This window comes from Barbatula barbatula (genome assembly GCF_947034865.1).
Source record: "Barbatula barbatula genome assembly, chromosome: 1".
Lineage (NCBI taxonomy): Eukaryota > Metazoa > Chordata > Actinopteri > Cypriniformes > Nemacheilidae > Barbatula > Barbatula barbatula.
This window is the reverse complement of record NC_136766.1, coordinates 11,716,912-11,733,886: the sequence shown is the minus strand read 5'-3', so window position 1 is coordinate 11,733,886 and position 16,975 is coordinate 11,716,912. Positions and strand designations below refer to the sequence as shown.

Sequence of the window (16,975 nt, the reverse complement as noted above, 5' to 3'; positions counted from 1 at the left end):
TAACCTCTGCTTTGTGGGTTGTTCTTTATAGTTTTGGCTTGCTTCTTTTTTTCTAATGTTTAGCCCTTTGAGAGCTTCTATTTTTCTCCGTTCTATTGCTTTCAATTCATTAATTCAGCAGGGATGAAATGTGTGCTTTGCCACATCGGTTTCAAATGTTTAAGGTCAAACCTTTACAAAAAAGTCCTGTTTGCACAGACATGGGGTGAAAGGACTATGAAGACAGGTAGCGATAAGCGTAGCGCCCACAAGAAGGTTTCAGAATAGTGCTTGACAACTTCTTTTAGATTAATCTGAAGGATTTGTGTACATAACAAAAAGCCCTGAAGTAGAATTACACACCGACATCTTTTAACAGAATATCACACACACAACCACACCGCAATTTCGCCGGTGACTGTACAGTACACAACTGGGCGTCAAATATCTGCTCTCTTTAAAGATTTGTCACGCCGTGTTGCCACCGAAGAAAGGCAGATGCTCAGAGCGAAGAGACATTTTTAGCTGGTTTTGTTCTCCGATCAGTGCAATGAGCTGATTCCAAATGTGAGGGTGGAGAGTCTTTTGACTCAAATGTGCCCTTTCTCAGAGCTGAAAGGGTTTGCAACGGAAACCTAGTACAATTTGCAAACAGACAAGAGTTTTTCAGTGACGTTTGTGAAATACCATGAAGTTCTGACATATGGCATGTGTTGCAATGAAGCTCTGGTGTGTTTTGTTAAGCTTTGTGGAAGGAAATGACAAGATGTGCAGAAAACCATACGGACTGTGTCTATCTTACTGGGGTGTCACAAAAATAAAATGTGATATACAGAACGTGCTAAGAAATAAGAGCACAACGCAGACTGAAATTTTGTTCTCACATTTAAGATTAAGAGCCCATTATAAAACTTTAAACCTGACCTGGCACTTCATGAAAATAGTCTAAAATGTATACAATTTAGCTCTTGTTCCATTGTGCCACTTTTTATCTAAAAAAAAGCCATTTTCATCATCAAACCTTAAAAATAAGTAGCTGTGTGCTCTCCGACTTCACTTTCATCTCTGAGTGTGAAGTTCAGAGTGATTTCTGAATGCAACTTGTGCGGTTGATATTGAGTGAAGCACTTCTTCATCTGATTTCAGACAAGGCTTCTGTCTCCTGGCTGCCTGCTTCATCGATCACATGACCCTCCAATCTGCCCTCTCAGACCCCTCTCAGGACACCCAAAACCAGCCTGGCATCCTAATCTGACCACAGAGGACACAATAAACACTGCACTGCAGAATGCCGACATCTCTCTTCTCCACTGTCCACCAAATAAACTTGCAGAGTTCACATTGCCAGGTTTTCAAAGTCATTGCATCACTGTTCTTTTCACACTGCGCGACTATTTGGGGTAGCATTTAGTTGCCACAGTGTTCACAACAATGTTTCACAACCAAACGGGTGCGAGAATTCTCGTGTGACATTGTATCCCATGCTTGCTGATGTTGTGTTCTCCTCCCCGAACCTCATTTTGCCTTGTATCTTGCCTTCTCATTGGCTGTAGGTCATTTCAGTCAGAACTCCTTTCACACAGTAGGATTTTGAGTCGCAGACAGGTACATATATTCAGCATGCCGAATATTTCACGGGCGTCTGCGACATGTCGCCCACTCTCTCAGATCGCGTCTTTGATAATTCACAATATGTGATTGTCACTAGCGTGAACAGATTTCTCTAGGATTTCAGAAATTGTGTGTGATTTTTCGAAACCTGCCGGCGACTGAAAATCGGGGCCAAAATCATGCAGTGTGAACTCGGTATTACATAACTCAAACAAATGGTTCCTGCTCTCATATGTTTTCCACTTCAAGCTTTTCAAAGACGGCAAACTTAGACGGTATTTGAACATCAAGGCTTCGGCTGAACACAAGAACAAAACACAATAAAGATAATGCCACATGGTCATTCGATTTATTGTGTTTCTAAAGAAAACCAATAAATCAAATCCTGAACAAAACATTCGGGTATGTTAAGTGAAGCTTATTGTTCAGCCATTTAATGTGTGATTCTTCATTTCGTGGCATTGTCACTCTCCCAGAGATGCCTTGAATTCCTTCCGTGATAATGGAAAGTATGGTGAATCAGTAGGAGGATGAGAAGGAAACAGGGAAGCCGCAAAGAACAAATGAAAGCCAATGAATCAATCAATGTCTGCTAATAATTCATTGAACAGTGCTGGAGGACATCAAAATATAAAGATGTGAAATGTAAGGCAATTGTTATTATTAAGAACTCAACATTTCACTCAGTCCATCTCTAATTGACATGCTCCCATCTATACTTGAAGCTCTTTGTTTTTGTCAGCTCCAATAAGTCAACTCTGACCCTTGATGAAAACTTCAGCAGTGTTGTTTATCAGCACTCAGTTATGTATTTTAGATGCTGGTGTCTCTATGAGTCAATACTACCTCTCTAAGATTTCCTTGCCCGATAAGCTTTAACGACCAGCCAATTACTGCTATGCGGATGACATAGCTCCACCTGTCATTTCAGTCTAATGATCCGACGGCATCTCAAACGACATTTCACTCTTGATGAAGGACCATCACCTGCAGCTGAACCTTGCAAAAATCTAACTGCTCGTGATCCGGGCCGACCCTGAAGACTCAGTACGACCTTTCCATCAAACTAGGTTCATCAACCACTACTCCTTCCAGAACGGCCAGAAACCTGGATTGGTAATTGATGATCAGCTGACCTTCACAGATCATGTTGCCGGCACCACCAGGTCCTGTAGATTCATCATCAACAGTATTAGGAGAATAAGAACTTTCCTGTCTGAGCATGCTACGCAAATTCTTGTCCAGGCTCTTGTCATGTCCAGTCTGGACTATTACAATACTCTACCGGCTAGTCTTCCAGCTTGTACAAACAGACCTCTTCAGATGATCCAGAATGCAGCGGCAAGTGTGATCTTCAAAGAGCTGAAGAGAGTGCGCGGCAAAAGAGTGATCTTCAATGCGCTGAAGAGAGCACACGTCACTCCTTTCTTCGTTAGGTTGCACTGGCTCCCTAAAGTCGCACGCATTTAATTCAATTCTCTGCTTTTGGTCTACAAAACCACCACTGGTTCGACAACCCTGTATCTTCACTCGTTAATTCAGACTTATGTACCTGCCTGATCCCTGCTCTCAGCTATCGAACGTCTTGTGGTGCCATCCCCACAACGGGGGGAAAAAAAACACTTTCTCTGGATGTGTTCCACGACTCTGGAATGATCTCCCTCTTGTAATCTCCTTTTTTACCCAATAAGCCTCAAATCTTTCTTTTCGTTTCATGGAAGAAAGGATGTCATATTGGGTCAGCATGACATGAGGGTGAGTAAATGAAGATTCAATTTTCATTTTAAGGCAAACTAATCCTTTAAATGCTTCGAATCAGAATGACACATCTGACATTTACTGCAACCCACGTGAACTCATCTTCACAACAGTGTTATGATAGTTTGAGGATTTCACATATACAGAAAAGTTTTTAGTATCATTTTAGTTTTCAGTCCTTACAAAACAGCAAAAGGTTTTGCGCCAGTAAGTGAACATATTGTAGTAAACATTCTTTAGATCGTGTTTTACTCCCATTTAAGCTGTAAGGTAGGAAAGTGTGTGCTATATTGTGAATATTGCTACTGTTATCCTTGAAACCTTGTATCGCCATATTTTGTGATTCAATCTTTTTATTAAAATGTCTTTATTATTAGTCACCCTTTATGTTTGTCACTGGGCTTTCAAATATCTAACCAATAAAAAAATATTAAAATGTGCTTGTCAACTTTGACAACACATTATTTAATAATTTCCAGAAAATATTTGGACATCAGAGATGTGCTGAGAAGGCATGATTAAGTTTGAAACTGTGTTTATATCCACAATATTTTATGTTGCTAAGCTACTATGAGCCGTGCTTGCAGTGAAGACAAGAAAGTTCCGGCAAAGAATAAATGGATTTTCAGCACCTCCATGTCAGGAAAAAGGTGTGTGTCACACCACATGCATGTGCGACCGTATTGCTCTCTATTCGATCGCACCTGCTGCACGTCTACATTTAAAATAATGAACTTATGCGCAAAAGACGCGAAATGTAAACAGCCCCTAAGTGATTCGTACAGGGCATGGTAATAAAAACATTGAGGGCTTTACTAAAAACATGTAGTCGTTCTCTCACTGCTAGTTCATATGCATAAGACAGTAATCTTGCATTACACAAACACATCAGAGGAAAATATAAACGAGAGCTAACATACTATCGCACACCAGGGTATTTTTTTCTTTCTTATCCAAAGACACATAAGCACACACAAGCTTGGCCACAAATATCCTGGCGCCTGAACAGATCAAATAAAAAAAATCCAGCATGTTTGCACTCACGGCAAGAAGACTTGACTTGAAAAGGGCACATACTTTGCATACTACACAATAAAGAACTTACTGCCGTTTATTCAAAATGCCATATGACACTTTTCTTACATATACTGTAAATATATCTTCACATCAAAATGAGTTGCAATGTTTTAGTTAGACGTCAAAACATTCTTTGAAAAAAGAAATGCACACACAGGCTCACACAGACAGCCATTTTTAAATAATGATGGACGTAGTTGTCATTAGATGTGCCCCTCAGTTCTACACTTGGCAGGTAGAGGATTCGCAAGTACAGAACAAGTGCATACGTCTATTTTTTTTGCAAACAATCTGTACCAAGTATAACACAAATCAGTCAATTTGCTGAAAGTAATTTGATGATATTAAGGTAAATTGAGATAATAAACCTTTCTCTGTTATTAAGACGCAACATATTTCTATCATTACCACACAACAGTTGGATTCATTAGGCACTTAATTTACCAAATTACTTAAAAAATCATGACACACGATGAGAAAAAAGATTTACTTGAGAAACAAATTACTCTTGCTTTAATTCACACACAAAGTCCATCCTGTATAACTGTAAAGCATACAAATAAATAAATCCTTATTAGTTTGATTATAACTTTTACAGTATACCTTGTACATCACTTCAGTATGTGATAATCCGTCTATTCCATTTCAACATTACTGGCACTGGATAAAAGTACAGACAGTGACATTGATGTTTTTCTTAGATTTAGGATCCCATCAGAGTCATATAAAGAGAGACTGCCGAAGAGCACTGTGAGCTGTAATCATTCAAGTTCATCTTTGAAGTCATGATAGCTGGTTATTCCCACAGGTCAGCATCTGCACTGTATGAATGTCAAATCTCCATAGCAGATATACCTTATAAAGAAATGCACTGACAATCCAACCATAGGAGTCTCTACAGTATGTTTATAATTTCACCACTGTCATTCTGTTCAATTCTGTAAAAATGGGTAAATAAAACAGGAATGAACATAAAGTGCTAGTTGATATGATAATGTAGACCACTCCATCTCTAAACTATCAAATCGAGAGGTTCCCATACACCATATGTTAAACATTCTATTCAGGAGATAAGTAAGAGAGGAACGGAGAAATACGCCTCATATTGCTGAATGCCTCTTAAAGGTGCAATGTGTAATTTTTGGAGGCTCTATTGACAGAAATGCAATATAATATACATGTCTTCAGAGGTGTATAAAGGAAGTACTTGGAAGTAAATGTGGATTTTCTACAGAAAGCACACACACACGTGGTCTCTTAAACACCACAATATCAAAATAAAGCCTTAAAGGTAGTATCCAGCAGTACAATCCAAATCCTTCCCCTTCTGATCAGATTCACCTCACCTCATCTCTCTCGTCTACTCGTGGGGTTTAGCGGATAAAACTTTTCCTCTTTGCTGTTCCTGTGGTGATGTGTAAGTCAGCAGGGGGTTGCGTTTCTGTGGACAGGAGTCAGGGCTTTGCTGTTAGCACGCTGCTCTAAACCTATTAACCGCCTTACAGAAAAAAACGTCTTCACGCTGCGCCCAAGTGTGTCGAGAGAGCTTGCACATTTTTACATTTTACCATTCGACTCTTCGTTCGCCCCTCTTTGGAATCGCTTCAGCGAAACAGGATAGAGTGCAGAAAAACAATGAAGAAATAAAGACGCCAGGGAAGAAGGGGACAAAAACATTACTGGCTACTTAAATTCTGTCGAGGACGGCCGGGACCATTGAAATTCTGCCCAAAACCCTAGTGCATTGATCTCAATTTCCACCCTGGCTTGGGTAAACAGCACAATGTGTGCCTACAAATCAAGTAATTAACACTTTAAAAAGCAACTGGAGCTGAGAATGATTAAGGTCATGTCAAACCTATAATGAAACGAAACTGTGAGAGGAGGAAAAAGATTGTTTGGTTCCCTTTGGCCCTGCTGAACGCGGCTATGCAGGCAGATGAGGACGGGGGAACGAAGGAAGTTAATGTCACTTTCACCTGTCGGAATCGCTGATTATGAAGGCCGAGGCTTATAGACAATGTGAGGAAAAATGCAACACAAGGGAGCGCTGATAGAACCTTGGCGAGGAATATACACCTGACTCTAACAGCTCCTACATAAATATTGCAGAAGACGTATGAATAAACACAATGATGCACAATCACGATATGAAAATGTGTCAACCGCCTAAACAAGTTTAAACAATTTCTGAGGTTCAGAAGTTCAGGAAGAGCACAATTACTATTTAAGCAATAAAAACATCCGGTTTACCCAATAATCGATGCCACCCACTAAAACCTATATTTTGCAAAAGAACAATAATGATTTATAAAGGTTGGTTGACTATGATAGATATTACTGTTAACAAAATGTTCTGCCCTTTGTATTAAGCTGTGCGTAAAAACTGTAAACATCAACAAATGCGCTTTGTACATTTATGATTCCTAAGAAACAACTCGCATTCATCAATGTAGTGACTCACATAATAATTATTTTTGTTATGATTACCAATGCCATTTGTTGCAGGCTACAAGCTGGATACATGTAGCTTGATACAAATATTGCACAAGACGTGACAAACAAAAACATTAAGTGACAGTACACAATATTTAAAAAAAAGAATTCACTCACCTTTCTTTCTTTCAAAAAACAAGGGTCTACTCCTCACACAAAATTATTATAGGGATTTCAAAGACTTATTATAGTGCACGAGGCAATTTTGGAACGTTGTATAAAACATCTTTTGTATTCAACAAAAGAAACCAGTCATCTGTGTTTAGAATAACATTTCATATTTGAGTGAACTATTCATGCATTACCAGAGGTACATTAGCAAATTAATGGATATAGTTACCTAGCAGGGCCATGAAACAGATGCATATGGCAAAGAGTGAGCTGAAACTGAGTCCCACGTCATCCCGGTAGATGGCCAGCGTCACCTCACAGTGCCGACCGCGGTAACCCTCTGGACAGTGACAGGTGAATTTGGAGGGAGAATGTGCCACACAGGTGCCTCGGTGACATGGGCGGCTGGCACACAGCGTGTACACGCAGAATTTTCCTGTAGAGTTTGCCTTGACCATGTGACCTGGTGGACACCTGGGATTGGAGTAACCATATGTTTACATGTTTACCATTAAACATAGGGTAATACATTTACATACACACATTTTTAGGAAGTATTAGTGTAACATGTTTTTAACCTAAATCTGATATTATAATCTATTAACTCAGTGAATAAATTGACTCAATAAATGGAGTTAAAGGGATGGATGAAAATTCTTTCATGAATTACTCACTCTCTAGTTGTTCCAAATCTGTATATATGTTACATTTTTTGAAAGAATGCTTGTAACCAAACTGTTCTTGGACCCTACTGACTACCATAGTCAGGACAATGACAATGGTAGTCAAAAGTGCCCCAGAACTGTCTGCTTTCCTATATTCTTCAAAATGTCTTCTTTTGTGTCTAACAAGTGAGATCCAAGAACTGTTTGGATGTACTGTAAGCTAAATATCTTTCTCTGCGTTCATCTGAACAAAGACATTTAGACAGATTCACTCGAAGGTCAGTAAATTATGATAGAATGTTTATTTTTGGGTGAACTGTCCCTTTAAAATATAACATACCTGTATAATATTTTACAGTGTTAAAATATGGTAATGTGGTTGGGAAAACTGTTTAAATGCATTAAAGACTTCTGTTTGGTACTTCTAGACCCCCTTTTGGTAACAATAAATACATAAATAACAAAGACTGTTTTACACTGACACAATGTACATACCGAAAACTAAAAACACTTACAATTCGCAGTAACATGAGATATCTGGCTTACATGCACAAGGGTTTGAATTAAATCACTGAGGAGATTTGCTCTGCATTGAAAATCCAGACTTTTTCTTTTCCTCACCAGAAAACAAAACACACACACACACACACACACACACACACTATCTAACTCCAGTGTGACCTGCTCCGGGTGCCTGCACAAAGCATGCGTATCAAACTGATAAAATAAAGAATAGGGCAGCCTTTCGGCAAGTCAGAGACAATACCTGTAGACAGACACACAATCGCACACAAACATGACTACACAACAGCTATAGCGGGCATTGCAGTCAGAGAAGAGAACAGACTGGTTCCCTTTAAGGAGAAACACACACATATCATGCTTGCCCATCAGCCTTCAGAGTCAGGCATGTTTACAGACCACCCCGAGGCCAAGGTGCATCAAAGGCTTAGCTGAGTAGACTCTCTACAACGTGTGTGTCAGGGGGTCTTGCATAGTGAGGATTAGAGAAGACTTTAGAGCATTGCGTTTAATCATGTTTACAGACGAATGTGTACGTGATGGGAGACAAAGGCCCTGTTTACTGTGGTCAAATAAATGCATCACTAAATAACACAAATAAATGACATAAAGGCTGACATCATCACTAAACTGACCAATCAGAATGGATACTTAAATAATGTTGGGACACTTTAGAGCACAGTGAAACTTAATTGTGATTAGTGTAGTAAAACGGAAATTGATTTAATGTATATGTTTGAACGAAATGGATTGAATGTATATGTTTGTGTACCTGCACTCATGAATTCTCCACAGATCCACACAGGTGAATGGGGGGCTGCATTGATTTTTCCTGCAGGAATCAGAGGAACAGCCCAAAGATACACCCTGAGAACTGACCACCGACACCCCCTCTCTGGGCTGACCATCTAGAGGAATAAACCGCCCACTGAGTCTCAGGTCCCGCATACAGCCTGTGCCAATGAGAGAATAAAAACGAGATGTTACATTTTCTTCCGTTCTTCAAATCATATTCGGAATGTATATATTTTGCTATATAAGTACTGAATATGCTTTGGCATCACTGTAAATGTTGATAAGCATGCCAATAAAGCTTTGTTGAGAGAGACGGTGGAAAAAGACAATGCTTTCACACGAATACAAATATAGCGTATACTGTGAATCCGCCTCTTATCATGTATGCTTACACTCACTCGCTAAACAAACTGAGCCCGACATGACGACCACAATGTCGCCAATGTCCTCAGCTTTTAAGAAAACCGCTTTTAGAGTCCATTTAATAAATACACAAAGTAAGCGCCCGGGGTTAACCAGTTCAGCCCTACGTGTGCTGTGTGCAACGCAGCTCTTCCTCTCTTTTATGTGACATGTATCTGTCTCTGTTCATTTCCTTCACGCTAGCTGTGCTTCCATCTACAGCGAAGGTGCATTTGAAGCCATTATAAATTAATCAACCCTATTAATTTTTCATTATTGCCAATAGAATACCGTGTAATCATGACAGATTACAGGAACTGTGCTATGAATTGATAAAGCTGTGCAGATTTGTTTGGCACACTTCACACAGTGAAGGTGGATACTGTAAGTTCTTTCACTGGGTTAGGTTAAATTGGATTCAGTGGTAAAATGCCAGTCTGCTTCGCAGCGCTCCAATATATTGAATTCCTGACCATGGGACACAGCACTTTTGTTTGCTCAAAATGTCATGCTAAAGTGTTCCATTAACAATTTGACATATTGACTGTTTCGTTTATTGTAACTGATATATTTATGGCGAGCATATCTGAAGAAGCCAAACAGACTGCAAAACAACTTTAAAATGATGGGAAGTAAACATTGCATATTTTTTTTGCTGTTTTAAAAGTACACATGTTGAGTAATAGTTTTCTCTCCAAGATAATTCTCTCTCTTCTTTCTGCCAGTTTGAGACCACACTGAAAATCGGTCATTTAAATCTACAGCCACAGAAAAATGTAAGAGATCATTTAAAAAATATTTTGCAGTTGTTTTGAATTTGCTATTTTTATGTATGTGTTGAGGTAAAATGACTATTTTTGTTTCATTCTGAGAAGAAATAAAAACAATTTCCCCAAAATTTCAGATAACAATGGAGAAACAGGTAAAAAATAGATGAGTTGGCTCTGTATTTTTTCTGACCTCAAATAATGTAAAGAAAACAAGTTAATTCATATTTTCTTTTAAGCAATACAACAGTAATATTTGTACACATGTTTTTATTTTTCAAAACAATTTCCTCGATTTTTTCACAGTTTTCATGTCTAATGTCATGCTGTCAGTCTTTCACATTGCTGTTGGAGGACTCTAGATGAACACAATACATCTAGAAAAGTGGATTCAATGAAAATATGGTCTCTTGATTTTTTTCTTGGGTATGTATCATGTTCACTACTATGTACATACATTCAGATTTAGTATCTATTGAAGCATACAAGACACTCTTTGGAACATGCAGGAATAACATTAACCATGAGGACATTGTGTAATTAAAACATTGGAGTCCATCTTGAGTACATGCTGTCATTAAAACAAAAGAAGAGCTAACAGCACAATTGAGCTATTAGGAATCAACCCAATGACCTTGGGGCTTCTATCATCACGCACCACAAAACACACCTGTACCTCACCTTGGAAACTCTTGTTGTGTCCCGAGGGGAATGAGTTACCCAGCATCACCACGGCCGGATCGATAACAATCTCCCGACTGTGACCTGGCGAGCATGTAACCTCTCGTCTTCCACCGCCGCCATCCACACGTAGGGTCAGCTCATTGTCGTGGCGATCTAAGTGAACATCGTGCCACTCGCCATTGTCTACACGATACGAGGGCATCGTCAGGTTGAATTCCCCATCGCCGAGGTTGTAGAAGGCAGTTAATAGACCCTGGTAGATCTGCAAAGCGGAAAGAGATAGAGAACATAATATTGTAAGGGAATGAATAATGTTTTTTTATTATATGTGGAATCTAGAGAAAATAAAGTGCCGGAGACAAAGAACAAATAAGAATATAATTAAAATTATGAAAACAGTGAGAGCGAGGAAAAGAGGAGGAGAGAGAGGCACTATGTGATGAAACAGAGACCATCGGGACAGAAGACATCAGACAGGGGCAGGATCTGATAAGACTCTACTAAGCACTAACAGAATTAAACATATCAGGCCTTTAATTGGAGACAGGGGGAGCAGGGAATTCAATGTGGTGTCAATTTGATTTGCCACTGTATTTTTATGCTCCCTCTCCTATTCTCTGGTGGTCAGGGTTAGACTTTCCTCTCTCTTTCCCTTTGTGTGTGCGTGTGTGTGTTTTCTACACTCCTTAAACCGGTCACTTTTTATTAATCAAATGTTTCGCAGACAAGTATTAATATTTATGAATGCATTTTAGATGAAAAGCATTTGATATCAGAGACTGCAGTTATGTGCACTGAGTCATCCAACATTCCCTATGTGTTTGCCATCATAATTTTAACAGTTTAATAACCGATTCAACAGGTGTTTTGACTTCACGAGGACATGCTTGTAACTCTACATCTAAAAAAAGGGAAAACTTGCTTGGCAATGTGGTAAAAGTGCGTTTGTTTATGAGACACAAAGTGGTTGGGCACCTCCTGCTGAAGGCTTCAATCTCTTTCTGCATGTGTCCCAGAGAGCACAATTTACAGCCCCGTTTTGGATGCTGGCTTTGTGGGGATGTAAAAAGGAGGACTAATCAATGCAATGACGCAAGAGGCACTTCAACTTTCCCACATTTCAACAACAACAGTAAACCGTTTGTGAACTTCTCACCTTTCTTCTCTCCCACACAGCATTATTACTTTACCTGGGGTATGGCTTGAGGGATTATGCTTAAACTTGCTGTTGTGAGTCTGTCTCAAGGTTGAGACTATGCTAGGTCCGTATTACAACTGTGCGACGTACTTATCAACAAGTAATCATTAATCCAGATACAAAACTCTTGCTTTGATAAAGTTCTTCTACCCGAAATAGGATTCACACCCAAACGATTTCAGAGAATTCACACGCTTTCTCACCACCATCATACTGTAAGTCCTCTGCCCATCTCCAACTGGTGATCCAGAAACTAAAGTCAACCGTAGCAGCAGGTGGCCATCTGGCCAGTTGCATGTTTCATAATTAAAGGGCATTTGGCCATGCATCATTGGCTTTTGAGTACAAACTGTTAAGTATGCCTGGGTTGCTCAAACACCTTTTGATATTTTGTTATGTGGGGTGAAAGATTTTGTGACATCGTCAATCAATATCAGGTGAAAATCTTGGCAACCTTCACATAAATCATTTCTGGCCATATTTAATGAAGCAGCAGAAGCCTGTAAACTGTTCCATTTATTTTTTGTTATTACTGTGCCTTATATATTTTCTAGATACATCCCTTATATAATTTTTTCCTTAATTATGTTAAGGTAAACATCATTATGGTTTGTGCATGGATTCGGAATGCTTAAGTGCAGTGTATGCCAGTCTGTAAACTTTGAAAATGTAAATGATGTTAACCTTTTATTTTTATAAAGCAGCTAGCTTACTGTTCTGAAAACAAAAGGGGACAAATAAAACAGAAAAACATGCAAAAAACAGACCGCTCAATTAAACAGTGCAAAAAACACAAAAGTGAACCTGTTTTCTTTTGAGATTCATTGTATGTGTGTTGTGTTGTGCAGTGGGTCGCACGATCTGTTGCGGAGGTCTGTGTTTGGTTTACCTTGAGCCTTGAATAGTTAAATAAAAATGTTGAGACATTTTTTAACAATATAAATCATTGATTTTAGTTCTGTCTGCCTCACTCTATCAAAACCTTTCAACTTTTATCGGGCAAAACAAACAAAAATAATGATCCATCAACCTCAAAGTGCTGCCAAAACATCTTGTCAGACCTTTCAGACTCATACACACTACCTCGGTATGATTTAACTGCACTGTAGAAGGACACTGGGGTAAGTTGTCACACAAAAGAATGTAAATTTACGGTTTAAGAATCCAATTACACAGATGCATTTTCTCAGATGCACCTCCTCCTCTTCGGAATATGTTTTGTAAATGTTTTCGGTAACACCTTACTTAAAGCACATATGTATAATGCATTATAAAAGTAGATTTAATGTATGAATTATGCATTGTAATGTCACATAATAAATTGTTACTTCGTAACAGGGATCCTATATTCCTTCTATTAGGCAATTCTCACGGAATTGGGCAATTCTCACGGAATTGGGCAATTCTCAAGGAAAAGAACACCAACCAAGTGACAATCGATAGGAAGACCCGCTTATCAAGATTGGCTGTATTGCGTCATTACTCTTGCGACAGTGAGAGAAGTTGAGGTGTGTTTGTTTTTCACTGCATTTCAGTGATGGATGTTATATAAAACGTGGATATAACGCTGGATTTGGAGATCGTTTGAAACTGATAGATGGCGGGGTCCAAGTGCTAAAAGACGCCAGACATGAACTGCACACGATAAGTCAAACAAAGTCATATGTCTGTGTTTTGTTGGCAATCGGTGCGTACGTGCATAATTTAAACAACACGAAGGGATGTATTGTGTGATCATGCTGTTGTTCCGTCTACCTCCAGTAGCTCACCTTTTTCCGCAAATAATCGTACAAGTGTATCTCTCTTTTATAAATTTGATCAAACTAAATACTCTTCGAAAATACAACATAAGCAATACTACCGTATAGGTACTCAAGATTAATTTGAGATTGGAAAGAAACTAAGTGTGTTATCCCATCTTTAAATAAAGTGTTACCATGTTTTCCTTCAGACTAAAATTCTTTATTTGAAACATTTTCTAAACAAGACAAATAAAAACAATAACGCAATAAGAGCAAAACAAGGCAATATTAGCATTCAGGCAAGGGTCAACTATTTAATGAGGGTACATTTGAACCGAAATGTTCTTAAAGGTCAGGTCGAGGAAAGTGAGTAATTGGCTAGTTTTAGCTAACCCTAGAATTTTTAGTGATTAAATCCATTTAGCTTTTTTCAAAATCAGCATAGACAATCTGAAAACACCATGGGCTTATTTTCCAAAATCAGTTATATACATTATATATACATATACAAGTTGTGGATCTGAATTAGTACTGAAACAATAAAAAGATTACACTTTATCCAGCAGTTACATATTTTCCCCGAGACAAAACTGAATGGTCATCAAACCAAAAATATTTGTTGCTGTTTTTGACACGAACACCTTGTTGGTAAAGTGTCATTAAGATGATGCATCATAATCAGACACAACAGGCGATGCTAAATAGGTATTGGCGCATCACATCAATTAGCATTATTGCTAAGGTAATTGAGAGGAACACAGCAGGAGATTAAGATTTAATCCTTAGCATGTGGCACAAAAGCAGCATCGGCTGCTGCACCGCTGCGACGCCTCGCAAGCATCGCAATATAAGCAGGTAATGAAATCTTTAGTCTGCCACTTTAGGGGATATAAAATGTCTTCAAACCCGTCTCAAAGACACTTCTAATTCACGCTGCAGATAAATCAAGCGAAATTTACATGAGAGAGAGAGAATGTAAAACAGGGAGCAGAGAAACAAAGCAGCAATCAGCAATCTGAACGCATCATCTTAAAGCAGGTGTTGGAGAAAAAACCTTACAAAATCAGACAGCCTTGGAGTGAGGGGCCAGACGGCATTCTTTCTGCAAGCGTATCAGACGTATCGGGAAACGCATACTAATGCCTCTATGATTAAAGACAAACTTGCTGCTCCATTCAAATTCTTACATTGCACTGCTGTTGCAACAACGTTTGCGGGGTCTGGCAGATGGGCTGCTATTTCAGAGCACATCAAGAACAAATAATCTTTATACGCTGCCAGTCGGCGCCGCTCGTTCCCTGTAAGGACATTTCATGGGCGCTTATTGGTGGGAACAGAGAGGAGACATTGAAGAAATGTTGAGAAAACATCGCTTGGCAGGGTGTTCGTTGTCAATCACTTAAATGCCACTTCTGTGATGCAGGGAGGGGAAAAGATTTTCACTTAATAGAAACATTAATAATAGGTCTTGTGCAGAAAAGAAATTCTTGTAAAAGCATGAGAAAGGAAAAGGGAGAGATATTTCGAAGGCACTAACCTCCAGCTTGATGTATTCATTCTGTTCTTTGGACAGCAGGGCGAGAATAGAGCTGCTGTGTTTTCGGGTTCGAACAAGAACCTGAACCTGTGTGTGCCTGGCGGGGAGCGTGAAAGCCAGCTGAAAGTGCACATGACTCCTTCCGTCGAAAGAATACTCTGGAACCTCTATCAAACACACACAAATGTGTTCTTCAGATAGTGCTCTTAAAAAAGATGGGTAAACATGGAAAAAGGCACTGTGAGAATATTACTGGTTGTTCCGGTTATGTTACATAAAGAAGCGCTACAAATTCATAACACTTCGGAATATGATTTGTGCCAAGATTCACTGCGCGTGAAAATCCTGCCTGGATGCTAAACGCTTTCCCTCCTACACACAGCAATTCATCGGCCTACAGAAAAGTCGTGCCTTAATATTCACACACACGCGCACAATGGTTGTTTCCGAACCCATTCAATCATTCTTTATAGCATTGATTTATCTTCTTTATCTTCAAACGCACAGTCGCTCTCACCTCCCACATTTGAAAATAACACTGAATGACTTTAAAAGTTTGGAAATTGTAATTACCCTTTTCACACTGATGCCCGCTGTACCCAGGAATACACTGACAGCTGAAGGAACCCCACTCGCCGTGGCAGCGGCCTCTGGTCCCGCAGGATGGAAAGCCCATATTCACACAGCTACTGTCTGTCATGAGACATCCCGGAGTGCTGCCAAAGCAGTCTGCTGGGGAACCTAGGTCATAAAACTGAGAGAGAGAGAGACAGAACGTTTGAAATAAAGAGCACATCTTGTATTAAGATCATTGCATTACACCTTCCGCGTTGAACTTTTAACATGCAATAAAATAACGATTTAAGTTGGAGCCGATAGGCTCGTAGGCAGCGCTGAGACATATGGTGCAACTGTGCCTCTGGTGACCCAAGTCAAAATCTCGACTGTCCTATCCAAATAAAGGTAGGAAATCCCAAAAATATAACTTAAAAAACAAACAAACAATGGTGTTTGAAATCACAAAATCCAAGCCTCTCCCCATGATATCCAATCACAATCCAGTCACAGGGGATGCGTGTTTCTTCCAGGTATATACAGCAATGTGCTTCACATTGTCGGAAGACAGGCGAAAACACAGAGCGCAACAGGGCAGAAAGAACAAAATAACAGATAGGAATCAAAGAAATATACACAAAAAACACACACAAACTAAATGGCCTTGAGAGGTGAAGAAATGAAAAGCACTTTTTATCTTGCATTTGTGTATTCATTTTATATCTAGCCTGTCGTAATGAATATAACTATGCCACTTAAAAAAACAGGCCTCCAGCGTTCTTTTTTATGAGAATGTGGAAACCTTGAGGCCATAAAATACTAAACTAACTACTAACTACTAGAAAAGCAACGGACCCAATTAGATCACGTAATTTTTTTATCTGATGTTTTCCATTTATTCATCCCCATTACTTCTACAGTAAATGTGTGTATGACGTGGTTTCAGCAAAGGAAACTAATCCGATTAATCCGACACTGACAAATATAAATATAAATGCAAAATACAGTCACAGCTAGGTAAGCAAAAGGGAATTGTTAATCCACTGAACTGTAATGAAACTGTTGATCATTGTTAT

The 16,975-nt window shown here is 39.1% G+C and overlaps 1 protein-coding gene across 1 annotated transcript in view; it reads right to left on the bottom strand.

Moving 5' to 3' along the window:
• The window catches only part of LOC306900317 (neural-cadherin), a 182,499-nt gene that overhangs the window by 5,521 nt on the left and 160,003 nt on the right, over positions 1–16,975 (bottom strand). The window contains exons 27-31 of the mRNA XM_079467146.1: positions 15,918–16,098; positions 15,345–15,511; positions 10,865–11,129; positions 8,992–9,172; positions 7,262–7,506 (exon numbers count right to left, since the gene is read on the bottom strand). Of these exons, the coding sequence (XP_079323272.1) occupies positions 7,262–7,506; positions 8,992–9,172; positions 10,865–11,129; positions 15,345–15,511; positions 15,918–16,098 (1,039 nt within the window). The remainder of the gene's footprint in view (positions 1–7,261; positions 7,507–8,991; positions 9,173–10,864; positions 11,130–15,344; positions 15,512–15,917; positions 16,099–16,975) is intronic.